The 26446-nt window shown below is 35.7% G+C and overlaps 7 protein-coding genes across 9 annotated transcripts in view; 3 read left to right on the forward strand and 4 right to left on the reverse strand.

The window, feature by feature from the left end:
• Positions 1–1417: 1417 nt before the first annotated feature.
• On the reverse strand, positions 1418–4317 carry LOC129941257 (nucleolar complex protein 3 homolog). The gene is made up of 5 exons (XM_056049845.1): positions 4180–4317; positions 3228–4113; positions 2463–3162; positions 1776–2396; positions 1418–1710 (listed from the first exon to the last, which is right to left on the reverse strand). The coding sequence occupies exons 1-5, from the start codon at positions 4186–4188 to the stop codon at positions 1464–1466; spliced, it is 2463 nt and encodes an 820-aa protein (XP_055905820.1). The 5' UTR covers positions 4189–4317; the 3' UTR covers positions 1418–1463.
• A 2007-nt stretch (positions 4318–6324) lies between these two features.
• Positions 6325–7342, forward strand: LOC129941955 (G patch domain-containing protein 11). The gene is made up of 3 exons (XM_056050736.1): positions 6325–6489; positions 6546–6980; positions 7045–7342. The coding sequence occupies exons 1-3, from the start codon at positions 6443–6445 to the stop codon at positions 7340–7342; spliced, it is 780 nt and encodes a 259-aa protein (XP_055906711.1). The 5' UTR covers positions 6325–6442.
• LOC129941954 (serine/threonine-protein kinase 16) lies at positions 7339–8786 on the reverse strand. Its single transcript, XM_056050735.1, has 4 exons — positions 8521–8786; positions 7858–8452; positions 7626–7760; positions 7339–7568 (listed from the first exon to the last, which is right to left on the reverse strand). The coding sequence occupies exons 1-4, from the start codon at positions 8628–8630 to the stop codon at positions 7452–7454; spliced, it is 957 nt and encodes a 318-aa protein (XP_055906710.1). The 5' UTR covers positions 8631–8786; the 3' UTR covers positions 7339–7451.
• A 5272-nt stretch (positions 8787–14058) lies between these two features.
• On the forward strand, positions 14059–14727 carry LOC129938692 (peptidyl-prolyl cis-trans isomerase FKBP2). The gene is made up of 2 exons (XM_056046383.1): positions 14059–14344; positions 14418–14727. The coding sequence occupies exons 1-2, from the start codon at positions 14189–14191 to the stop codon at positions 14673–14675; spliced, it is 414 nt and encodes a 137-aa protein (XP_055902358.1). The 5' UTR covers positions 14059–14188; the 3' UTR covers positions 14676–14727.
• LOC129938691 (transcription initiation factor TFIID subunit 12-like) lies at positions 14669–15771 on the reverse strand. Of its 2 annotated transcripts, none has more exons than XM_056046382.1 (3): positions 15677–15771; positions 15119–15299; positions 14669–15051 (listed from the first exon to the last, which is right to left on the reverse strand). In XM_056046382.1, the coding sequence occupies exons 2-3, from the start codon at positions 15245–15247 to the stop codon at positions 14731–14733; spliced, it is 450 nt and encodes a 149-aa protein (XP_055902357.1). In that variant the 5' UTR covers positions 15248–15299; positions 15677–15771; the 3' UTR covers positions 14669–14730. The 2 variants fall into 2 exon arrangements, with proteins under 2 accessions (XP_055902357.1, XP_055902356.1); XM_056046381.1 differs by having other exon boundaries at positions 15119–15341.
• Positions 15772–21557: 5786 nt separating this feature from the next.
• On the reverse strand, positions 21558–22709 carry LOC129939722 (transcription initiation factor TFIID subunit 12-like). The gene is made up of 3 exons (XM_056047838.1): positions 22555–22709; positions 22056–22301; positions 21558–21990 (listed from the first exon to the last, which is right to left on the reverse strand). The coding sequence occupies exons 2-3, from the start codon at positions 22275–22277 to the stop codon at positions 21670–21672; spliced, it is 543 nt and encodes a 180-aa protein (XP_055903813.1). The 5' UTR covers positions 22278–22301; positions 22555–22709; the 3' UTR covers positions 21558–21669.
• A 2984-nt stretch (positions 22710–25693) lies between these two features.
• Positions 25694–26446, forward strand: part of LOC129939740 (mitochondrial glutamate carrier 1-like) — a 38797-nt gene continuing 38044 nt past the window's right edge. The window contains exon 1 of one of the 2 annotated variants that reach the window (XM_056047857.1): positions 25694–26039. The gene's annotated coding sequence lies outside the window, so the exon portion shown is untranslated. The remainder of the gene's footprint in view (positions 26040–26446) is intronic. The other variant, XM_056047856.1, reaches the window with a different exon arrangement.

Below are 26446 nucleotides of genomic sequence, written 5' to 3' on the forward strand. Positions count from 1 at the left end.
CTCAACAATAAATTATATGATGATTAGTTTGATTTGTTTTCATATTTTTTCATTAGACTAATGGGTCTTTATTTGACTCTATCTGATGCTTTGAAAAACCTTAAATGTAATTCCTTGATGTTCTCGAATAATTTGCTTCAATTCACTTTTTCCCAGAGCCATTTTATCAGGATGCGAACAAAGAGTGGTACAAGTATTAAGGTTAAAGTTATGTTTCCCTAAGGTAAAGTATTTTTAACGTTTGATCAAATGAAATCAAAGTCAAAAGCCGCTTTAAACGATAATAGAATTCATATGACCTGTCACCTTGTTTTGTGTTAATTTAAATAATTTATTTAATTTCAATTTTATTTCTGTGCCTCCCGGATTCGAGCTTGGCCTACACTACACACCCCCAGAGTCATGAACTCTCGGAATTCCCAGGTCCAACCTGACCCCAATCGATACATTTGGTTTCGTAGCCTCTGTATATGTCAGGGCTACCCGAGCGGTAAAAGGAAAAGAAGATCTAGTTTTTTAAAACTGAAAGAATTTGAAACGCCAATGAATCAGCTTAGCTGTTGAGAGAAGCGTAGTACTTATCGTCGACAGCGAAGTTGATATTCGTAGTATAAATATTTTTGATAAGATAAATATTTCGAATAGTTGAAGCCCCTTGGCTAAAGTTAGTGATATTTTGCACCAGATCAAAATCCATATGAGATCAGTGTTTCAAGAGATCGGAATAAGATTAACCTATTTTTACTTTCACATATCTATTAGTTAGAAAACTATCAATGCTCCGGCCCGGAAAATCTTCGAACCCACACCCACAGGCCAGCGCAGTTGAGAAAGACCGCGGATCATGTGGCGCGCACAAGTGGAAGGTGACCTCACCCAACTTGGAGCGCGAATCTGGAGACATCTAAGTAGGGACCGAGCTAGATGGAGAAGTTTGTTGGGTAAGGCTCTAGTTCACACAGGGCTGTAGCGCCACCTTAAGTAAGTAAGTAAGTAATGGCATTAGTTTCATCAATAATGATAACGTATTGATTCAAAGAAAATCGGTGCTTTTTTGGAGCATTTCGTGTCAAGGATAATATTAGCATAATTTTTCTGGACATTTACGTGCTTTCGCACTTAAAATGCAAAAGCATAATATTAAAATTTATAAAATTAACAAATTGTTGATAAACTTCAAAAACTTTCACGCTTTTTGTCAACACGTTGCTTAAATCAGTCTCATATTAAGCGGTATAAACATATTTCTGTTACGTCCTTAATTCATTTGACTAATTACGCAAACTTGTCCTTAAATTTATCCGCTATCTTCAAACGAAATTGTACATACATTTTTTTGTTTAAATGAAAGATTCGACTTGATGTGAATTTTCTTAACCTTTAAACAAATCCTAACATGAAAAAAAAAAAACAACAATTTTATTTAGCTACGAAAACATGTTCCATCAATCCATTTTATTGCTTTAATCATCAATTTCCATTATACTATCCGGTCCTTGTTCATAATTCGTAAAAAAGTCAAAACATTGGGAAGACCTTGGCACAACTTTAGCTTGTTTCATTATCGACTGGTAGTAACTCTTAAAGGACGTGTCAACAAAATTGTATCTTCCTTTCTTTATTTTTGGTTCCGATTTTCTAGGAACTGGAATTGTCGGATTGAAGGCCATTTGTGAACTGTCATATTTTTCAAAGAATTCTTCAGGAGTCCTTTTTTAAAAAAAACGAAACAATTATATCTACATTACATTCCTGTAAATGAAATATGTACTTACAATTTTCCAATTTCTGCTGGAAGACAACCATCACCGGTAGCCGGAACACCGTTAGCTATATGCAATGATACCCTTCTCACTATGGGATGGTAGTGTCGAGCGAGGGATGTCAGCTCGTATAATGCCGTACACGATGCATTACAATATTCTGGATCTTCCAGTTCTGGATCGAAACGTCCTGATCCTACGCTTGTATCTGTATCCAAAATGATATCCAGCATTGAAGTCAATTGCATTATTGTCTTTACAGTTCCCAACGAAGCCAACGTTCCGTTGTGCATCAAATGCATACTTATTGTCGAAAGACGCTTAACAAAAGCCAACAGCCTCTGCTGAGTGATATTCTTACGCCTCTTAACCAAAACATCATCAAGAGTGCGAAGGATTATGTGGAAATCATCGTGGTTTTTACCCGCGTGTACTGCTAACAGATTTCTATAGAAATGTCCATAGAACCTTATCGGATCGATGTTAAGGACTTCCCCTTGGCCCGTCAAAATTACAAAAATCGTTCGAATGCAATGCAGTTGCTCCCTATATCCCAGTTCCTGTGTTTCAAGAATATTGTTTAGGACGTCTATCAGATCCGAAAAGTATTCCAAATTGATAACGTGAGCAAATCTACAAAATTATAAACAAATTTATGTTTGCTGGTAGTCTGGTTAGGTAAAAAAAAAATAAACTTACTCTGCAAGTCCCTCCAAGCACGCACTCAATGCTTTGCAGTTGGGATCATTTTTCAATATTCTAAAGTAAATGGTGAAGACCATTTTTACAACTTCAGTTATTTTGTGGTGCTTGGATTGTTTGTTCTCCTCGGCACGCGTCTCTTCGAGTTCTTTATTAAGCTCGGTTAGCTTCTTACGGCGCTTACGTTCTTTCTTCGAAAGATTCAATAACCGCTGCTTATGAGCTTCAAGTTTCTTCTGTTTCAATTCATTCTCTTTCTCCGCGTCCAGATTGACATTTTTGATTTTCAGAGCCAACAAACACGTGATCATATCCAAATGAACCAAATTAGATCTGGCTTTGATGAGATGATTTATACGTCGAATGATGTACAAAGTCATATCTAGTTTCTTGTCAGTTGCAAAAACCGTGCGGAAGCACTTGTTTACTTCTTCCCGCATGCGAGGGAAGTTACAATTGAGCATGTACACCAAGAGTTGGGCAATATTTTGAACGTAATTAAAATAGGGATGTGCTATGAGTAATTCGCATAGACATGTCACTCCAACTTCGGCGATTTTAACTATTTGCGGTGTGATGCGACCATTTCCGCGTTTTGTAACTGAGGCCGTGATTTTCTCAAGCTTTTGCAGGAATTTTTTAAATTGCTGGAGGAGAGCATTTTCGTAGGTAACACGCTCTAGCGTGGCCTTTCTAACTGTAAGAAAAATAAACACGAAATATTGTACTTCAGTGAAACTCATTAAAAAAAAAAGAACTTACCTGTTTGCATCTTAGTGTCGATCTGACCAACACGGTATTCGGGGAGAATATCCTTGAAAATTTCAGTAATCGATAGGATCGCCACTTTACGGACTGTCAATAGGTTGGGTGTTCCATGTTCGTTGGTTTCCTCCATCAGATCAAAAAGTACATTGAAATTTTTCATCTTGTCCTCAGGCTTCTCCAGAATACCCGAACAGATGATACCGATTCGGTACTTTTGGCGTTCAATTTCCTGCTGACGATGAATAAGTAAATCAGTCGTTGAAATCAGTTTCTGTTGTGGAGCTGGTTTTGTGGCGTCCTCGTCGTACAAAACATCATCATCGCTGTCCTCATACTCGGACTCCACTTCGTCTTTAGCTTTTTCCTCCTCGTTGTCCACGTTTTTCTTAGCCATTTTTGGTTTTGGCTTGTAATCGACTTCTGTTGTGCGACTTATAATCTCACCGTCACGACTTTTTATCGGCAACAGGCTGATCTTAATTTTCAAGTCGGATTTCTCCTTCAAGTTCTGTGTGGAATAACGAGATTCTAAGCCAACCGATTCAGCATCAACTGTTGTATCGGCATGCTTTCGTTTCCGTTGTTTATTTGCGCCGGCTGCTTCCAAGTATTCCAAATCATCTCCATCGAGCATGTCCATGACGTTGTCGACAATTTGGTCATCATCCTCGTCGTCATCGGGCTGGGGTTCGTTGTAGTACTTGCTTTTACGTTTTAAAAGGTAGTCCTTTCTGGAGGGTTTCGGCGGGGCATTGAAGATGTTCTCCCTCTTAGAGGCATTTCCTTTGGCATCTGCTCTTTGCTGTTGAGACTTGCTCAACGTCTTCTTCTTAGATTTCAGATGAGCCGATCGCTTTACAGAACTGATTTTTACTTTTTTCTAATTTATTTGTATAGAGAAAGTTATATAAATGTTTGATACAGGTTCATATGTGTTTTTACTTACAACTCCCATTTAAGATAACTAAAAGTTCATATTTTATGGATAAAATTATTAAATATTAAAATTTGAAACCGTACGTTTTTGGTCTTTGCTAGTTTTCAATTCTTTTGAAGTTTTGACGTTTCATTTTTAGCATGAGCACATGTACAGTGCTAGCATTGCCATATCAAATATTAATAATTCAAAAAAATACCAGTTTACGTTCTTAATAATAGTGGGAACGTTCAAGACTGGTATAACTTGACTTTTGTTGGTTTCCGAAAAGAAGAATATTTCGTAAAAACTATGGGCTCTTATAAGGTAATTTGAAACCCTAAGCTTTGTGGTTGCTTTAAATTGTATATATCGTAAGCTCGACGCCGGATATTCTTTTTTGTCACGTTTTGACAACTCACAAAAGTACTGTCAGTGCGATTTTGTTTATTTTATTGTAAAATATATAAAAAAAAGCAGAAAATTCAACTGTCATGCTTTCTTCCGAAAATACATTACAGATAAGTTGGTGCATTCCCCTAACCAAATTATCTTCAAAGCTCGCCTACATTCAAGCCATCTGCTCCAGTGGCTTTGTTAAACGTCAACTTAGATATTTTTCCTTTTAAGATTGTGATTATACACAACCCTTTATGTTATATGCCCTGAATTTACTTCAGTATTGTGTATTAGGAAGACATTACAGAGCAGAATGAAACATACAATTTAAAACTTCCAATTGAAACCGATTTAATACATTCTCCTTTATAAGCCAATTATTTGAGAAAAAAAATTTGTAAATTTAGGGTCAGGTAAGAACTCTAACAGGCTTCTCACACCAAGCCCAAAACTCGGTTCTCGCAAAATTATAGGTTTTGGGCGAAAACCTACATTTTGGTAAACCTCAAGTTTTCGTAAACCACAAGTTTTATATAAAACCTCTCGAAAACTAGTAGCAATTCAAAGTTGAACTAAACAAACAAACCTTTTGAAACAGTCAGAGCTCAAATTAATGTAAACAAAACAGCTGATGGCTGCTGTCAAAACAAATATTTCATTTTGAAATAAATTTGGTCTTGGTAAGTAATATTATTTATACAATTTCCCTACAAAATAAGAATTATTGCTTTTGTTTTTATTTACAAAATTAAGTCGTAGTGGGCTAGGAAAATGTGTGCCAAAACATTCCCCATGTGGGAATCATTGTTCCAGTGAATATAACCACAAGAGATGACTATCGTCCCTTGATCGATAGCGATGCCAACATCAAGAAGATCCTCAGTGCTTTGGACAAGCCAGGCGAGTCCTCAAATTAAGAAACCAAAGAGATAGTCTTGGAGAAATTGCAGCCCATTATAACAGCTTTAGTGATCGCTCTGGATGAGTGTGATTTTGGTAAAAATCTGAAACTAGGAATTTCTACACAATTAACTTCTCCTCAGTGAATTCTTGGACCGGTTGAAGTGAACTAAGAGGATAGCTGCAGCCAAGTGAGCTTGTAGTTCTCGTCGTCCAGAACTTCAGTTGAAATTCTTCTTCGAGACGACCTTGTGTTACGGCCTTATCTGCGCTGATATGCTGCTCTATGACAGCAGAAAAAAGGATTATCGACTTAAAGGTGTCGACGGCAAAGAAAAATCCTTAGGGGAATGTTTGCACTTCAAGAATTAAAAAAAAAAATGGAACCATAGAACAACTTCACTGTGTAAAAGCAAGTACTTGGATGTTTTCATTTTATTCGCATCCGAGACGGTGGGTTATGATATACGTTGTTAAACCACTCAATGACGGGATCCCATTCGTTCTTTTGGAGCTCGTATAGATCTTTGTCTTCCTGAAAATCAGCTTGATAAGTACCTACATAGGGCTGAAGTTTGTACCTTGCATTTCCAGATCCTTTAGTTCATTGCAGAGTATATCGCAAGTTCTGCCGCTTATTCTGAAATGTGTTTTTTTTTATCAATACAAAATTTGACAGCCAGTGTTAAGCAAAGTTATAAAATGCATTGTTCTCATTTTCATATTTGTTTAACACTCTCATTAATTTCTGATAAATTCGGTAAAAATTGATTCCATCTTTCAATCCAACATAAACATACCACAATGACAGCTAGGGTTCTGGTCTTTATATCAAGTGTTTTTGAACCAAATTGATCGCCGAACGCGTCTTATGTTTGCTGTCAAGTCGTCAACAGTTTTTATTTACAAAATAACAAACAGGTCTACGCAAAATATTTTTGTTTTTAGGAACTTTACAATACAAGACGCATTTAAGAAATATTGTTTATTTAAAATGTCTTCAGAAGAAGAAGATTACATGTCGGACGCATTTCTTAACGGGTAACATTATAACTCAAGTAATATTTTAAACTATGTTTTAAAACTTGTACCATCAGATTGACGGAAGTTCGGCCGAGTCTCATCCAGGACCGAGGCAAAAAGCGTCAAGTCAAAATTGAAGCTAAAAGAGCAGATTTTAACAAAAAGCCGAAGAACATCGAAAGCAGTGAACGATTGCAAGAAGGTCTACAATGTCCAATTGAGAGCGAGAACAAGGGTTTTAAATTACTTGCCAAAATGGGTTACAAGCCTGGTGATTCGCTCGGAAAATGTTCGTCTTCCGGCATCAAGGAACCGATTGGTATTAATGTGAAAACAGATCGCAGTGGGTTGGGTAGAGAAGCTGCCTTGAAAGACATTGAAACCAAGAGAAGGCAAATTCGTGCCAAACATTTACAACGCCTAAAAAACCAACCCGAAGTAACACCAGAAGAATATCGACAACGAATGACGGAAAAAGCACAAGAACGTTTCGTCGCCACCGCCTTGAGGTAAGTACCATAAATTGGGGTTCTAAATGTAATCCTGAGGTTTGCTAAAATGAAATTTTTGCAGGAAATGCCAACAATCGTGTGAAGAACTCGACCAAAAGGCAAAAGTCAATGAACCCCATCTCAAATGGTTCTGGCCAGATCGCACTCCCCCATCTGAAGACGATGAACCCGAAAAAGAAGACGTCGACGATGAAGAAGACGAAGAGGATGTCTTCGAATACTCTGCTGCTGAAAAACTTGAAATGCTCACTAGCTACATGCGCACGTCTTACAATTATTGCCACTGGTGTGGTGTGCACTACAAAGACCTCGACGACATAGATAGCAACTGTCCTGGTCTAACAAAAGATGATCATTAGTTAAGAAATTGATTTTTAATTTAAATAAAATATACATAATATATATAAAACAAAATAAAATGCTTATTAGAGTAAAGTTGCACTCGGAACGGCCATAATCTAGTCCAATTTAAACTCTGCCCTCCAGTTTTGCTATCAGATCGTGCGTCTTTTCGATTACACTGTAAATGAATGGACGTTCCATTGGATCTAATCGCAGCTGATATTCAATTAACTCGTGCATATCCTTAAAAAGATAAAGTTATCAGTGGAAATACAAATATATTTTGGAGAAGCAACTTACTTGGGAATAAATGGAATTTTCTGGAATGTTTATGTTGCCACTGAGGACGGCTAGAGCAACACTGTCGCCCTTCTCATAAATAGGATCGAATGGACAATGGAAAAAACACATTGCGTACAGGACACATCCAAGACTCTGCAAGTAAGTAAGTTCGTGTTATGTTAAGGACGTAAATTTAAGACTTGTTTCATCTTGTTAGACAGATGCTTCATATTTATAACAATGATTTTACCCAAATATCAGTCCTTTCGTCTATAGTGCAATAGCTTTTGACAGAAAACAACTCTGGTGCCCTATAAACAATCGAACTTCGTTCCTCGGCCTCTTCTTGCAGACGCTGTGCTTCCGATTGGCCACACACTTGTAATCGAGCTTCGGTCACTGATCCCAGGTCCACAATAATTGGTTCGAATGAGTCCGACAAACAAATGTTGGCCGTCTTAAGATCTCTGTGTGCCAATGGATTTGGCTTAGCTTCATGCAGAGCTTTCAGTCCATCACAAATGCCCAAGAATATCTGCAAAATCTGCGCTTCTGGCATGTGGTCTTCACGCTTCGAACGCATCGTCAGATGATCTCCCAAGGAGCCATGTTTATAGTAAGGTAGAACTATGTTGAGCTGGCTGGTGGTGTTTATGACAATATCCGCGGAGCCCTTCAATTGGTAGTCAATTACTTTTATAACATTCTCCGAATCGACTTGGCGGCAGTGTTCTATTTCTCGCAAGGCAAAGTTTTGGTCTTCGATGCTGTGACATGTTATTCGTTTTATTGCATAAGACTTCCTAGTTAGGGTGTTCTCACCCAGATCAATGTTACTAAATCCTCTGAAAAATTACAGTAACAATCAGTGACGACTTTAAAAATTGTCTGGTAATTTATTATTTGGTCTTACCCTTGCGCTATCCGCTCTTTAATAGTGTACTTGCTTCCATTTATTACTATAGATTCTCGTGTACACCAACAGCCTTTTTTAAAAATTAACGCCCATCCCATGCTATTCATAATTCTTATCTTTTATTTTGTTAATTTAACTATTTTTATCTTAAAACTACTTTACAATAAAATTAAACCAAACAAAAGTGATTAACATCTAAAATAAAAATAAAAATTATCTGATATAGTTGACGATAGACGAGAAAGAGACTGAACTTTTGACACTTCACCGCTGGACAGAGGGCGTTCTTTTTCACGTTAAATTGGTGTTTTTTGTTGTGTCAAAATATATGACATAAGGTCAGTTTAGGAATTGAAGTACCTGTTGTCCACAACCCATACTTTTTCTCATAGAGGAAATATAATGCGGTGTATTCATAGAGAATTACTAAAGTCGTGATTTCTTGATCAATAGTTTAAGGCTTGTTGATTTAATAAACACAGCTCTTATTTATAGTCAATTTTCCTGATGTGTTTATTAAAACACCAGTTTAAGGTTGTATTCTACTATAATTATGCTTCAAATGACAGGTCAAAGCAAAAATGTATTGTTATATTTTCAAACTTGTTGTTTTGTGCTGTCATTCCTCAAATTGGATGTATAATATAATAATAATATTAAAAAAATGTGACTGTTTCTCTATACAAATTGAGGCATCAATCGACATTTTTATTTTATATATATTCAGCTTTTCAATTCACGAACAAAAATCAAATATGACATTTGGCTGTGATAATAACAACTTAAACAGAGCAATTGCTATGTTTATAGTTAAACTACAGATTAAGCCTTAAACTTAGGTTTAAATTTATTTATGAATTGCCTTAACTCTTTCTACTTACTTAAGGTGGCGCTTCAGTCCGGGGCGGACCTGCGTCTCCAGCCAGCTCGGTCCCTAGCCGTTGGACTTTAATTCTACTAACTAGGTCAGTATCGCTGTACAGCCCGTACAGTTCGTCGTTATATCTTCTCCTCCATTCTCCATCTATGCTCACGGGACCAAAAATCACCCGAAGAATTTTTCTATCTAAGCATCCTAAGACGCTCTCATCTTTCTTTGACAGAATCCAGTCCTTAAGTAGTATTCACATGAGCGCGACCAATGAACGACGAATGAATTACAAAATGTGAGTTTATATACGTTTTCCACACAAATTCTTAACAAAACGATAACAATTTAGTGTCTATTTGATTTATGATACATACTTTTACTTTTCAATATGGTATATTAATAAATTTAAGAAAACAAATTTATTCGTCGCGAAAAAAATTATAGTTGATACGAACTGTCAAACTTTATTCGCGTTCCACATTAACCACACATGCAACGAATAAAATAATCGCGCGCACTTAACCTAAAAAGATCATTCTTGTTTTTGTTTCAGTGGTGAATGGTGTTTGGCTGTGGCTCCTTGTCAAACTTCATTCGCGACGAATTAAAAACTCTCATGTGAAAGAAATGTCAAAATCGACGAATATTCGTTCATTCGTTGGTCGTTGGTCGTGCTCATGTGAATTGTGCTTTAAGTAGTATTCACATGAGCGCGACCAACGAACGACGAATGCATTACAAAATGTGAGTTTATTTACTTTTGAAGACATATTTCCACACAAATTCTTAACAAAACGATAGGAATATAGTTTCTATTTGATTTATGATACATACTTTTACTTTTCAATTTCATATATTAATAAATTTAAGAAAACAAATTTATTCGTCGCGAACAAAATTTAAGTTTATACGAACTGTCAAACTTTATTCGCGTTCCACATTATCCACACTCACAACGAATAAAATAATCGCGCGTACTTATCCTAAAAAATCATTCTTGTTTTGGTTTCGGTGGTATATGGTGTTCGGCTGTGGCTTCATTCGCGACGAGTTAAAAACTCTCATGTGAAAGAAACGTCAACATTGACGAATATTCGTTCATTCGTTGGTCGTGGTCATGTGAATAGTACTTTAGTGCCATTAATAAGAACGGGGATGATGAGTGTCTTATAGATGGTGATTTTAGTTGCTCTAGAGAGAACTTTACTTTAACTACCTTCTAAGTTTAAAGAACCAGCGATTTGCAAAGGTTATTTTTGGTTTGATTTCAGCGTCTGGGTCGTTTACTGTGTTTATAGCGGTGCCTAGGTAGACAAAGTCCTTACCTACCTCAAAGTTATAGCTGTCCATGTTGACGTTTTGTCCAAGACGTCGTTGTTTAATGTCCTTTTTTGATAACAGCATATATTTGGTCTTGCCCTCATTGACCACTAAACCCATCTTCTTCGCTTCCGTCACATCACAATGCTCAAAAACGCTCCACTGACATTACGCTTTGATCTTCCAATTATGTCAATATCATCTGCGTATCCGAGTAATTGGATGGACCTTTGGAAGATTGTGCCTCTAGTGTTGACGGTTGAGATTTGCACAATTCTTTACAGAATGATGTTGAAGAAGTCGCATGACAGTGCATCGCCTTGTCTAAAACCTTTTTTGACATCAAATGAATCGGTAAGATCTTTTCCGACCTTGATAGATCAGCGTGCATTCTCTCCTTGCATAAACTCTGGACTGTATTAATAACAACTTAGCAAGAGTTTATCAAACATCTATGAATATGCCCCAATATATTTCCTCTATGGCTTTTCTAACGATTAAGTCGCATTCGGGGTATTTGTCATTGAAAACGATAATACATCACAAGTTGGTCAGCTTTTGGAGTCCCCTTGGTGTAGTTTAGGGAAATGTCAGGTTTCTCTTCTACAAAATCTTCCGATTATATTTTGGTATTTCAACTACACCAATATTTCAGATTAATCTATTTTTATTGTCATGGCATAAAAATACCCCGTTTATATGCTTACATAAGTAGAATATGACATTTGATTGGGGTCTAATCTATTTCTGACTGTTGTTAAATATTGCCGTTCCTAAACGTTAACTGAGGCTCCACAAGAGTAAAATCCAATCCATCTTCTCTTCCGCAATCTCATCCGCAATCCAGTGTTTTTTTTACTGGGTATATTAAGTCTTGCCATGAGCAGACTCAAATGTCACATTTGGCACAACGGTTGATCTGTTGTTTACTTATTTGTTGATTTACTTTTTGTCTCGGTAGTTGTTTTTTTTACAAAATTAAATTTCAAACAAATTATGTAAAAAAATGCCTTTGAGTAAATGAAAATGAAAAAAATGAATGTTTGTTAAGAAGCTGGAGGAACTATAACAGCTAACTCTTCAAGAGGATAAAAGAAAACACAGGTTTTGGATGAATCCATTTCTCGAAGTAAGAGAACTCCATGATTTGGAGGCGCACCTATTCAAGGACTAACTATGGGAGGACAGTGCAGACTATTAGAATTTGTGTAGGATGCCGGTAGACAGATTTAAAGCTGTTCTGTGCCTAGTAAAGATAACTTTGAATTAATGAATTTAGGTAGAAAAATATTTAAAAAAATTTTAAACAGGTTAAACCTGATAAAAAAAAATGGACAAACAATGGACAAAAGATACATTGGAACAGGTGATTCGTACATACAGATCCTTAGAATTTCTTACAGCGATGGTCACCAATCGTTCACTGTAACTGAAACAGGTATGTTATATGTAGGAAATAACATCAATTTAAGAAATCAAATATTTCACTTTTCCTTAATTAATTTTACTTACTTAATATTAAAAATATGTAGGTATGACCGCACTCAAAGATAATTTAAAAGAAATGAAATTTTAATTTCAAAAAGACTGTGGAAAATGGACGCTTACCACTGCATACAACACAAATATCAAATTTGATGACAGGACTTTGATCCGCTCAGAAAATCCAAACTGCGATGACCGGACCATGGACTGGATGTTAGATTGTTGGTCTCTTTTGGATTATCTGATGACAGACCGATATTCTGCACCATTCCATTCATTTTTTTTTTGTTGAAAACATTGTCATTGTCAGATTTGACAAGAATTAAGCAATATTCCTTGACAATACAAAAAATACCGTGATGGACTGTAGCTTGTGTGATTAGTGTTTTTTGCACGATCAATTGAAGGTAGAGGTAAGTAAAGTTTGAAATGTATGACACTTGAAAAATTAACTAGTTGCCTTGATTAAAATGCACATTCAAGGAATTCAGTTGACTGCAATTGAAGTCTCTTATTTTATTTGAACCTGTCCAATACTCATTAATGAAATATAAAATATTTCCGATTTGTAATAATCCATAAAGTGTTAAACTATCAAAAAGAATTATTTATTTAGAAACAGGTATTGCATTTATTGTATTTAAGCCATTCATCATCTTAGTCGAACATTGTATGTATAATAAAACAGTGTTTTGTCTCATCAATTCGTTTAAAAATTCTTAACCAAGTTAAATGCAGCTTTGATTTTGTTTCGCTTTTTGCTATTTAATTCTTTAAAAATATTTTTGGTTTCAATGTTGGTATTGGTAGTTTGACAGATCAACAATTTCTAAAAATTGTCACTGCTAAAGTTATAACAAATTCTAGAAATGTATAAGAATGGCAATTGAACAATTTTTGTTACACTGCAACAATAGGAACCCTTTAACATAAAACATCAAATAAAATTGAGCAGAAAATAAATAAATGAACGAGTAATAAAGATCAACTTTTAGTTGAATGAAAAAAACATGCATGACCAGCTGTCATTTTGACAGGGAAGAATTGGCTTGATAGTTAGGAAGGTTTTTTTTTTTTTAAATTATCTTTCCAATAAATTTGCCTTCATTGGAATGCAATTTCTTGGCAGCTGGCCAATCAGCTACAATAAAGTTGCCTTACTTTCAAGTCCCTTATGTCAACTGAACCTTCCCTTTGTGATGTACAATTCAAACTAGCCAATACGAAACTGACATATTAATGACACAAGTAAATATATGAAACAACTTTATAAAATCTTTTTTGTTTTGAATTTCAATAAAATCAAATATAAAATATAATGAATTTATTATTTCCTTACCGAGCAGCTGATTGTGAAGCGTCAAAATTAGTGTCCAATAAGTTTGCAGCCGACTACGTCACTCAGAGGGAAATTTTGACTAATTTTGAAGTTTCATTTAGCCATTAAATCGCTTTTAAGTAAATTCAACACACATTTAAATCATTTAAACAAATTATTTTGTATTTGTTTTCATGGAACGCATTGAATTAAGGGAGGGACTTGATAAGAAAGAAGTTAAATTTGATAATAATTGGAATAAGTACAAACTTAAAAAAGAAGTTTTTAAGTTTCAAGCAACTTTTAGGAAGGAGATCGGAACGAGATCGCAATTTGAAGAGATTTTATTTACTTCTGCATTTCAAAAGATTATAGAATTAGTGTTTGTTGATTATTTTAGTTTCTTTATTAAAAACACCTAAGATAAGCAAAGCAACTAGCAACCAGTTCTCTTTTTAGGAGTTTCTCTTTTCCCAATTGGAGTACAATCCGAACTCTATCAATTCATTCTCGCCTTAAAAAAAGAATACATATTAAGGGGTGGTTATTTATTTATCAATTCTCCATTCAACCATCAATCAATTCCTGAAATCCAAAAGCCGCACATTCAAGTCTTATACAAAATAAATTTGTTTAAATTTTGTAACTATAAAATTAAAATCAAAAGCATTATGAAATCTTGGCCGAAGTTTTTATTATTTATTTGTGTTGTTATTTCTCCTGCTCTATGCGATGAACAGCCCAAAGTGAAAATTGGTATTAAAAAACGAATAGACGACTGCACTACCCGCACAAAAAAGGGCGATTTCATTCATGTTCATTACAAGGTATGCTTTAGCTTTAGATAGTTTAGAATAAATATAAAAGCTAAAATATACTAATGTACATATTTCCAAAAAGGGTTCCTTGGAGGATGGCACCGTTTTCGATAGTAGTTTATCACGGGGATCTCCGTTCACTTTCACACTGGGAGCCAATCAAGTCATCAAAGGTTGGGAACAAGGTCTGATGGGTATGTGTGAGGGTGAAAAACGACGTCTCGTTATTCCACCCGAATTAGGATATGGCAAACACGGATCTGGACAAGCAATTCCACCCAACGCTGTGCTTCTTTTCGAAGTGGAACTAATGAAAATCGAAAAAAGACAGGATTTATAAAATTTCATCTATATTTTCAATTAATTCCTATATAAAAGTGTGTCGTACAAAATGTTTAGTATTTTTTAATAGTCTTCCTTATCAATGCTAATCGCTGTTTATGTGCCTCACTTACTGCAGCCCTCTTATATGGTCTTAGTTCGTCGGTGCCAAAGCCAGGAATCCACATGTTCCATTTGCGTTCCAAGTGCAATTGAACATCCCGAACTTCCACCTTGGACGCTTTTCTATGTTTCGCATAGGCGCACGTAGACTTAACAGCATCTTCGACGAAATCATCTGCGATTTGTAAAAGCAACTCTTCCACATCTTCGTCTAGTTGTGCAGTAGCATCAACTTCTCGAACCAACTCAAGTAGGCGAGGTTTCGAGAGAATCTGTTTAGTTTAGAAAATAGGTATGTGTTTAAAAGTAGTCAATCTTGAGCACAAACCAAAACCTTACCGGTTGGCTTTCAATGTGATTGGCTGTCTTTGAAGCATTCGAAATAATTCCAGCACTGTTGGTGGCTGAGTTGAAATTGGAATTCGTTTGAGGAATTGCCATGGGATTGCTTTGTGTGGGTGAAGACATCGTTATGTCTTGAGAGTCTATGCTGTTGTAATCGACACCATCAACTCCGTTACTGTTAAAATTGTAATTATTTTCCGACATTTTTCCAGCTAAACTACTTGTGGGTGTTTGTAATTTTGTTTGTTTTTACGATAGCAAAAGAAGAGTACAATAAAGGAAATAATGCCGAAACAAATATGCAAAGAAATAAAACGTATTTATATAATAGGAATATAAGGATCTTTCACCAAATAATAAAATTACTAAAAAATAAAAATAATGTTAATGTACAAAGAGTAGGTGAACATATTATGTAGTAAATATTAATGATAAACAAAGCTCTAAACAAAAGTGTCCTCAAATCAGGAAGAGATAAGCATTTTGTGAGTTTTAAATGATCTTTAGGATAGCTTAGAGTATCCCATTCTTTTTTAAATACATCTAATTTACCTAACAGAAATATAAAATGTTGGAAAAAAAAACTAATTTTACGAAAATAAAATTATTATTTGTAATCTCGTATATTTTGAACAGTTCAACTCTACAAGTTTATTGATGACATATTACATGTTGACAGCTACAGCTGATAATAGAACAGGGATGGTACATCATCTTACGCCAGATTGCTTGAAACTAACTGTGTGTATAGGGTGTTTTGATTTTTTGTTGTTGTCTGTAAGAATATATTTCAAATATAATTATTGTCTCAACAAAATAATTTTAAATATTTATTGGAATAGAATAGAAATGACTTCACATGAATGCTAATAGCGAGAACAAACAAAACAATAAATATAAAAAGTAAGATTTAATGGATTAATAAAATTAAATTGCTGGAAATTAATTTTAAACAAGTTTATATAAAAAAAGTTAAATTTTAACGAAAAGATACAGTAAAAAAAAAAAAAAAAATTAAATGCACTGGAAAAATTAAAAGCTCTCTGTAAAAATTCTTTTTCTGTAAGCCATTCCGCATTGGAGGAATTTGTAGATTTTATCCCAGCTTTTTGCTCCATTAAGATTAGATTGGATTACATCTTCAGTTTCAAATTGGTTCAACTCAAAAATGTCTCGACGAATTTCTTGGATAATTGGACAAAATCCTCAAAAGTGTCCGATATTCTCTCTCTCATGGGTGTTGCAGAGTTGGCACTCTATAGGCAGGTCTGGTCCGTGAGGTAAGTAGTTAAAAGTATCTCATCTCTGGCTCGTAGAATTGAAGTAATCATATCCTTTGAGTTCTTGTCGTCGAAGTGGTTTGATTCTCCAAGATTAAGCTCCAACTTATATACTGCGATGCTGTGGCCTTGTTGATGAAATTTTACCGATATTTCTCATCCAATTTCGCAACAAGGGAGTAAAGACTTCTTTTAAAAGCTGTTAGATTGTCAAAATCAGATTCGCCTGTCAAATTAGTAGAAAAGCATTGGGGCGAGTTTACCAGCTGCAATGCAATCACAATTTCACGACGAATTTTACAATCTTTTTTATGCGGAAGTCCCGAATTACTTTGAAGATAATAATGTACGTGACATGATCAGCTTAATGTTCAAAGCAAGGTGCGGTCTTTTGAACTTAAATTCTAAAGCTTTTCGCAACGACTCTGTTGGCCTATGCACTCTATGTTATCAGGAAGCGACAGAAAATACTTACCACTTCATTGGTGTTTGCCCCATCTTTAGAGGATACCGACAAAAATATCTTGGAAATGTAACTTTAGATCGGACAACATTCCTAAACATTTTAAATGGATCTTGCTACCCAAAGCTCTACAATTTTTTAAAAGACTCGATTAAGCATCGTAGTTTAATAATAAACGAATTTTGTTAAAACTTGCTAAGCTTTGCTTTAATTTAATTAACTAATTTTTTTTTGTTTGAATCTGACAGACGACCAGCAGTTTTTGTTCAATTGTTTAATGAAAATACAATTATATTATCTAAATATTTAGTTAAAGAATTGTTTTTCGAACTGCAATTCGTCCAAATAGTCCAGCATTTCTTATTTGTTCCGTATTGTATTTATTTTGACACGTATTTCTAGTGCAGTTTTTTTTGTTTAATTGTTGATACTATGAGAAGATGCTTTTGTTTAGTTGTTTATCTAGGTCCTCCTGAGCGTGGTTTATCCTCAAGAAGTCCGGTTTATAACCTGTTGAATGCAGCCCTTTGATACCTTCAACTGAGAAGCAAATCCCCTTTGTGATTTGCCTTTTTTATATGAGTGATGATGGCAGAACGTTTTTCAATCATAGTTTCCTCTTCTTTTTCCATTTTGAACAAGATATTTACTTACTAGATGAAGAATGTTGTATATTAAAAATTCAGGTCTAAAATTGTTCGGTTTTAAAAATATTTTTAAGCGACGCAGTTTCCGCCTCATACAGCTTAGATATGAGCTTAGCTTAAGTCTGCTTTTATTCGAAATACAAGTGAAAGAGATTTTTAGTTTGTAATGAGGCAATGGGTAGGAATTAGGTTAGGGATTGGGAAGAAATGTCCGTTACGGCAGCTGCGGCATAGTTGCGTTGCTCGTAATAGCTCGTTGGATGTTGGAGGTGGTCTTGCTTCTTGTAATAGGATCTCATCTCTTTACAAAAACAAAAATCATGCCTGATAAATTTGATGGCCTGAAATTAGAGTGCACTACCATTATCATCCACTTTTCTGAAATCCACTCGGCCTGGTTTTCGGATTCTCCTAGTTCCTATTCTGGACTTACCTTCACCGTCCGGCCTATCATCTCCCATTGTCTAATTACAAATTTAATTAATATGTAATATCGTAAGTAATTTGTATTATAATTTTTAAATTGTATGTTACGTTTTGTTTGTTTGAACAAAAAATTAGTGGTGCAACAGTCCATAGATAAATAGGGCCTTGTGACTTAAAACTCCCAACCATTAATGAGTGCGAGTAATTTTAAGCCTACAGCTTTTATGTGCAACCTACAGAGATTTATTTGTTTAAGCAGTTTTAATAAAACATACAAATTTGTAACTCTATTTTTCGAATAATTATGTACATTTTGTTTTAAAAACTGCCACATTGTAATTTTTCTCTCTAGGAGAAACATCTTACTTACTTAAGATGGCGCAACAGTCCGGACGGACCTGGGCCTCAACCAACATGCGTCTCCAGCAAGCTCGGTTCCTAGCTAGCTGTCTCTAATTTCGCACGCCAAGTTGGTTGAGGTTTTCACCCACCTGAGCGCGCCACCCGAGTCGCGGTCTTCCTCTACTGCGCCGCGCCGTCCCTCGGGATTGGATTCGAAGACCTTCCGGGCTTTAGCGTTGATGTCCATTCGCTCTACATGACCCAGTCATCTAAGCCGTTGGAATTTAATTCTGTTAACAAGGACAGTGTCGCTGTACAGCCCGTACAGTTCGTCGTTATATCTTTTCCTCCATTCTCCATCTATGTGTACGGGACCAAAAATCACGAGAAGAATTTTTCTCTCAAAGCATCCTGAGACGTTCACATCTCTCTTTTACAGGGTCCAGGCCTCAGCGCCATAAATGGGAACCGGGATGATGAGTGCCTTATCGATGGTGATTTCAGATGCTCGAGAGAGGACTTTACTTCTCAAACATCAATTTTATTTATTTGGGCGAGGGCTTGATCCTCTGATAAGAAATCGCTAAGATGATTCTTCTCGTTTTTATAAGCGTAGGGCATTTTTCAATGAAGTATATCTTCTCTTTCTTTTACAAAGACCGCATTCTAAGTTGGGTATGTGATGGATATGGTTTGAAATTAGGAGTTCACTTTTTAGCTTGAACATTGTGCTTATGAGGTGAACATTGTTTGCGTCATGAAAGTAATTCTATTCTACCAAGTTGTGATCCAATCTGCTGTTTTTTCTTCTCTCCATTACTCGTCTATTTCCACTATTAAATCAAAGATTTCTTCCAATTGTGTGTACATCTTCTGTGTTGACATTCAAACTCTTATTAAATTCCTGCGACAGTTTAACCCAATCCTCTTACCCGTTGTTTTTGCCTTGAATAGCTTGAAAAGAACTTTTCTAATTATGTAGCCGAAACTCATGCATATTGAAAGCTTTTATCATGTAATCTGCTTGTAGATTAAGAGTTTTAAGAGAGAATAGAGGAGTTAGACTCGATTCTAGCATAATTACATAGTTTGACGTGTTTAATGACAGATTACTTTTACTTTTGCCTTGTGGATTCGAAGACTATCGGGGCCGGAGCATTGTTGTTCATGTGCTCTACGTGACCCAGTCATCTCATTCGTGGGACTTTTATCCTTTTGCCTAAGTCTACGTCACAGCCATTCTCTTATACTCACCTTTTATGGATACGTAATCGTACATTTCGTACAATCGGGTTTCCATCCCTTTTATCATAGTTTAAGCTCCTGCACCGTAAAGCAGAAGGGGATTGATGAGAATTTTTTATAGTAAAACTTTGGTCGCTCCAGAGCGTGCTTTACTACTCAATCGCTTTCTTAGCCCAGGGAAACAGCGGTTAGCAAAAGTAATCCTTCGTTTGATTTCAGCGCTAGTGTCGTTTTCTGTTTTCATAGCGAAGCCTAGGTTAGGTAGTCAAAGTCCTAAACTAATTCAAAGTTCTTTCATGGTTATCCTGCACAAACGGACGAGTTTGGCAGGGATGACAAAACTAGACATGGTTCACACCTCGTCCCAGTAGATGCTGTCATATGCGGCTTTAGGAAGAAATGGTGGGGATCGATTTAATGTTCTGTTTTTTTCAGGATCGGCCGTAATGTGAATATTTGATCGACTGTGGAATAACCAGGTCTAAGTCCTCATTGTTAAGAGCCTTTCAAGTTGTTTACGATGGACTTTAGACGTTCACATATTACGGCAGAGAATATTTTGTAACCGATGTAAGACTAATTCCTCTATAATGCAGTCTAGAAGGAACCTTTTTTCAGTATCGGGAAAACAATGCAGGGGTTCTATTCATCGTTAATGCTTTAAACCGACAATATCTTATAGATAAGTTGATGCATCCTAGCGGCTTTTTTAAACTTCAGATAAGATATGGCAATCTTTACTTCCTCTAAGGGCTCTCGTACACTAAAACCGATTTATCGGCTGATATCGGATCGGAACAATTCGGACGAGCATATCAGGCGTTCGACTGCATACACTGCTTCCGACCGCGGACGATACCGGTTTGGAGTTTGAATTTGTGGAGCTTGAAGATATTCCTGATCGACGTTGTAATTGTTTCTTTTCATAAACCTTCTAGATCTTTGAGAAGTAAAACGTTGATTTTGAGTTATAGGCACTGATTTTTCATAGGCTTTTTTATGTTGTTGTGACTTGTGTACCTCAGGTTGGGATTCTGTTGAGGTTCCCGGCTGAGACAACGGCAGGGATGCAGGTTGTGATACTGCTGGCTGAGGTTTTAAAATACTTGTAACCGGTTGCGGATCCGTATCATCTTCTTAGCTAGGACTCCCTTTTTCAGACAAGTTTCCACTTAATTGCTTTGGAGCATTTTGTTTTGCTAAAAATAAAAGTGAGTCGTAGTAAGCCCAACAAGACTTTTTGTTTTCGGCCGCAGCACCAGATCTTCCAGCTCCATTGCACTTGGTGTACTCTTTTCGGAATTGGTCCCTTAAATTACTCCTTTTTTTCTTTATATCTGTAACAGTCAGTTCCCTCTCTAAAGAAACTTCGGTCCATAGTTTGTTTAGCAATGTCTTTGTTGTTATAAGTTTTTGAAAATTTATACCAGATAGGTGGTCTGCTGTGAATACAGCTAATTAATTTTTCGGTATCCATATTTTATTTTTTTTTCCGTGAACTTTATGGCAAGAATTGACCAAAAATTTTGTCTTTACTCGTCTTTATGAAATGGATCATATTGCCCGACAGCGGAATTTGGATCATTGTAGCCTTTATACAATCTGCAGAAGTGGTCCTTCCATATCATAACATTGACTGGGGTTCCACTCTAAAGTTTCTATTTTCGTCGTTGCAACCTTCGATTCAATGTTTATGTACTTGTGAATTTCGTTTCACCTGTTCATAATACATAAGGAGTTAAAAAGGAATAGTAGCTTATTAAACCGTATTTTCTGCACGTTTGTATTTCGTAGAATAGTAATATTTTCAAACATAACAATAATGTTATTTACTTCTTTTTTTTTTGAGTATAAAGTAAGCTATGCTATTTTCGAATACCATTATTTTCCAAATTTCAAGCCGTAAGGCAGTCTCATGCAATTAATTCTTTTGCAAACTCAAAACTATCTATGTACAAATAAAAAAACGTCTTTTTTCCATCTGAATTTTGTATTAATAAGCTTAAATTTACTTATTTAAACTACTCGTCTTACTTGGGAATACATAAAGTTTAGGACTTTAACTAAAAAACAATGAAGAATCCTATTTATAACCGAGACTTTGACTTTTTACTAGGACTTTATTTTCTAGAAAATGAGATTTTAGTATTTTTTAATAGTTTTTCTAATCAACGCCAATCGCTGTTTGTGTGCTTCGGTCACAGAAGCTCTCTTATAAGGTCTGACTTCGTCTGTGCCAAAGCCAGGAATCCACATATTCCATTTGCGTTCCAAGTGCAATTGCACATCTCTTACCTCTACTTTTGAGACTTTTCTGTGTTTGGCATAAGCGCAAGTCGACTTGATTGCATCTTCAACAAAATCATCCGCAATTTGTAGAAGCAGTTCTTCAACATCCTCGTCCAGTTGTGCAGTAGCATCGACTTCTCGAACTAGTTCTAGAAGACGTGGCTTTGAAAGGATCTACAGAAAACCAGGGGCTTTTATATTGATTTATCCCAACAAAAACTAAAAAAAAAAACACTTACCGGCTGACTTTCGGTATTGTTGGTGGTTTTAGATGAATTTGTATTCGAGTTGTGTGAAGTGGAATTGTGATTGCTGTTGGAATTAAAGTTGGAGTTTGTTTGTCCCGCTCCTGATCCACCCATCGGACTACTTTGAGTGGGCAATGCCATTGGAACGTCTTGCGAGTCTGTATTGTAATCACGGACTCCGTTACTATCAAAATTGGAATTATTTTCCGACATTCTTTCAGCTAGTCTATACTTTTTCTTTTTGAATTATTTAAGAAATAGATTGCGAAAGATGTGGGAAAACAACAAGTACCGAAACAAAATATGCAAAAGAAATAAAATAAAATTATAAAACTCTTCCACCCAAAGTATTTACATAAATTAAAACTAGTCAAATATTAAGAATTATTTTAACATAATAATATAAATATTTTCTATTAGTGAAATCGAAGATACAAAATGTTGTTTTTCAATGTAAAATTTATATTTGATGTAAATCAATTTTATTCACCTTCTTGGGCACAGTTTTTATCAGGTAAGTATTCAGCAAATTTGTTTGTGCAGGATACAGGAATACGATTTATTCTTTTTACAGGACACAGGAATAAAGGGGACAAGTCACTTTTCTATTTCTACTGTTTTCTTGTTGTTTGGAATGGTCTTGCCGGCTCGGAAACAGATGTTTTTATTGTTTATGCAAACAGGGATGTAGAGGAAAAATAAGTAATGCCAAAGCGAACGTTTTGTTTTATGTTATATTTTTAGAAACTTTAGAAAATGGCAAAAATCACACATATCATGTTTTATTTAAGCCAGAGCAAGACTTCTTTTATCGCCAAAAGTTTCGGCTATAAGTAGCTAATTCTTTATCCTGGAAATCTGGGAATTTCTGTCGAATTGCAATTGGAGGATGGTATAGTCTGTGTGCTTTTGAATTAATTCTAAAGACTTAAGAATAGCGGTTTGGCCAATGTTGTTGTTAATCTGCTGCGATAAATCTTAAAGGCGAATAGCAAATCTTGCAGCTTTTTGTTTGCTAAGTATATCAAGAGGTGTTAGGTAGAGTAGGGTATCCAGTGCCACAGTTGAGGTCGTGTGAAGTGGTTCGCTGTACGTAGGCAAGCTGGACGTTGAACTTTATTTAGATTGTCGAGGTTGTAAGCCCCACTTTTTACCAATTGCTTTAAGCAATAAAGAACTTTAATTGTGTTTCCTCGAAAAAAGCATTAAGTCGGTTTTGTGTTGGTTGACCCCCAGTCCACACCGATCAGCCTAAACGTATTAGTTTATCTGAGGCATTTTGTAAGAGTTCTTTTAAAGCGTTAATATGCTTTCCTGAAACCGCTAAAGCAACGTCATCCGCATAGGCAATCACTCTGAAACTCTCCTCATCCAGACAGGTTAGGATTTCATTTACCACCAGGTTCCAGATGAGTGGGGATTGATCTACACCTAACGGTGTCCCTTTACTAACGAATCCTCTAGCAGAAGGGTTGTCCAATTTTGAGGTAATTGTTCTGCTAGTCAGCATAAATTAATCTACGTTCAGAGATGTTAGTGCAAAGTGATTGCTGATGTGCCACGTGTTAAAAGCATCTTCGATGTCAAAGAAAGCAACCATAGTGAGCATTATAAAGATTCTGGCTAACCTTAACATTAACATACTATATATGGACTGCTAGTAGCCAACTTCATGTTGGTGCCATCTATTTCTTAACGCTAACAGCATTTCTGTAAGTTCAGAAAAAATATGGAGACACTTTTTGGACTTGATTTTTGTACTTTGTCAAACTTTAGAAATAATAGATGTACTTAGTTTCTGTGAAAAAAACGTATTTATTACTTTTGCCTACAAAAATTAAAAGAGAGCAACTTTAGATTACTAGGTGAAATCACTTTTAAGAGAGACTCCATATCTAGTATGACTAAAAATAGTGTGAGTGTTGGAAGGCTCAACTTTTCTATAAAGAAAAACGAATTTTTACACAGCGTTTTTATTTGTTTTTATTTTCTAGTTTTTTTGATGTTTTTTTCTTACTTTTTTTTTTTAATTTATTGAACATATAAATTTTTCTAAGAGTGCCCCTCCTGATCGCATGCGTTTGAAAAATTGTCTTTTGAAATTTCTTATGCTTGCCGAGTTCCTTATTTCTGCAGCAGAAACCTGAATACATTCCTGTAGTTCACTAACTAAGGTGCTCCATAAAGGTTGGCAACAACTCAACAGAACCTTTCGATGTCAAAAAGGATTAAAACAAGGTGATGCACTGTCATGCTTTTTCTTCAACATCGTCTTTGAAAGAATAATGCAGAGCTTTCACATCAACACTAGAGACACTATCTTTCAAAAGTTTGTCCAATTACAAGCATATGCTTATGACATTAACATAATCGGAAGAACTCAGCGTGATGTCAATGGGGCTTTTATGAGTATTGATGCAGAGACTGCAAAAATGGGTTCAACGGTTAATGAGGGTAAAACAAAGTTCCTGCCGTCTTCAAGAAAGGACCTACCGCACCGACATCTCGGTCAAAACGTAACCTTCGACATGTTTAACTTTGAGGCAGATGAGGACTTTGTCTACCTGGGCTTCGCTATGAACACAGAAAACAACACCAACGTGGAGATCATACGATGCATAGAAGGTGAGATGAGGAGAAAATAAAACGACGAGCTGTTCATGCTGTACAGCGACATAGACTTAGCCAGAAGTATGAAAGTCCAACGACTGAGATGGCTGGATCACGTAGAGCGCATGGAAACCAATGCTCCAACCCGAAAAGTCTTGGAATCCACACCTACAGGACACAATTGGAAAGTTACCTCAATCACCTCGAAGTGCGCTACTGGAGCCGTCTAGCTAGGGACTGAGCTAGATAGAGAAGTATGTTGGGTAAGACCCTAGTTCACAAAGGACTGTAGCGCCACCTTAAGTAAGTTTTTTTTTTTTAAATAGATCTCAAAAACACAATAAATAGTTTATGTTTTTTAGAATTTAAATTAAAAAGAAACTGCAAACCCAACCTTGAAAGATTGAAAGTCGTCTCGTGTTGGAAAAATGAAAAAATGTATTTATGTCGTCGATTGACCTGTAAAGTTGCAAATACATGTAACATGTAGGTTCATCATAAATCTTCGAGACGTGCATATTTTTAACGTAGCATTCACATGAGCGAGAACAACGAACGACGAATGGCTTACAAAATGTGAGTCTATATACGTTTGAAGACATATTTCCACATAAATTCTTAGCAAAACGATGGCAATATAGTTTCTATTTGATTTATGATGCATATTTTTGCTTTTCAATATCATATATCAATAAATTTAAGAAAACAAATATATTCCTCGCGAAAAAAAAAGGAAGTTGATACGAACTGTCAAACTTTATTCGCGTTCCACATTATCCACACTCCCAACGAATAAAATAATCGCTGTTTCGGTGGTCAAAGTCAAACTTTATTCGCGACGAATTAAAACTCTCATGTGAAAGAAATGTCAAAATCGACGAATATTCGTTCATTCGTTGGTCGTGCTCATGTGAATAATGCTTAAAGTTATCGGAGGTATTAATAAAGAAAACAACTTGGCAGCATTGTAAACATACAATCTACAAACTGTCACATCAACATGATCCAAATCTGAGTTTTTGCAAATCGAAAAAGAGAACTAAATTCAAATAAAAATTTCAGTTCGATTTCGTACGTTTTGCCAATTTGTGTCGAGTTACTTGTGGAATCCGAGCCGGGACGAGAAAAACTACACATCTACTTAATTTTGTCTAATTGTCCGTCATTGGCATGTTGGGTTCCTTTGGACTCTAACGCTTTTTCTAGTCATCAGTAAAAAGTGATCTCCTTCCATAGTAATAAATATATTTAAATAATATTCACAATTAAAATCGCAAAACATTCCAAAGGAAAATTACTCCTCCTTTCTGAAAATTCCTCTTTCGAATCAAGTTAAATTACTCTCGATATTAAATTTGCATGTAAGTAAGTTTCATAATTTAATGTACCTTCAATATTTTATTCTTTATTAAAAACACAATGTACGTAATCACCCAACACGAACAGCCGTCAAGGGTGGATGTGTGTTAAGCTGAGAAAAGGCTGAATGAACACAAAATTGATTTGATACTTTCTCGTGGGCCCTAGCGACTATTCAAATGATAAGCCTGTACTCATTATACTTATAAGCTCGTAGATTTAGATTGAAAAGAAAATCCCATGTCTCCAATGTTATGTAACGATTAAATTATATAATTTAGATGTAAGTTACAAGAATTAAACAGAATTCATAAATGTCGACAAACATACAGGGTGCATTGACCCCTCAAGGAATCATTTTATTAGATAGATATTAATAAATTATCTATCTCGTTGTACCTGTGTAGGTATGT

The sequence above is a fragment of the Eupeodes corollae genome, chromosome 1, assembly GCF_945859685.1.
Source record: "Eupeodes corollae chromosome 1, idEupCoro1.1, whole genome shotgun sequence".
Lineage (NCBI taxonomy): Eukaryota > Metazoa > Arthropoda > Insecta > Diptera > Syrphidae > Eupeodes > Eupeodes corollae.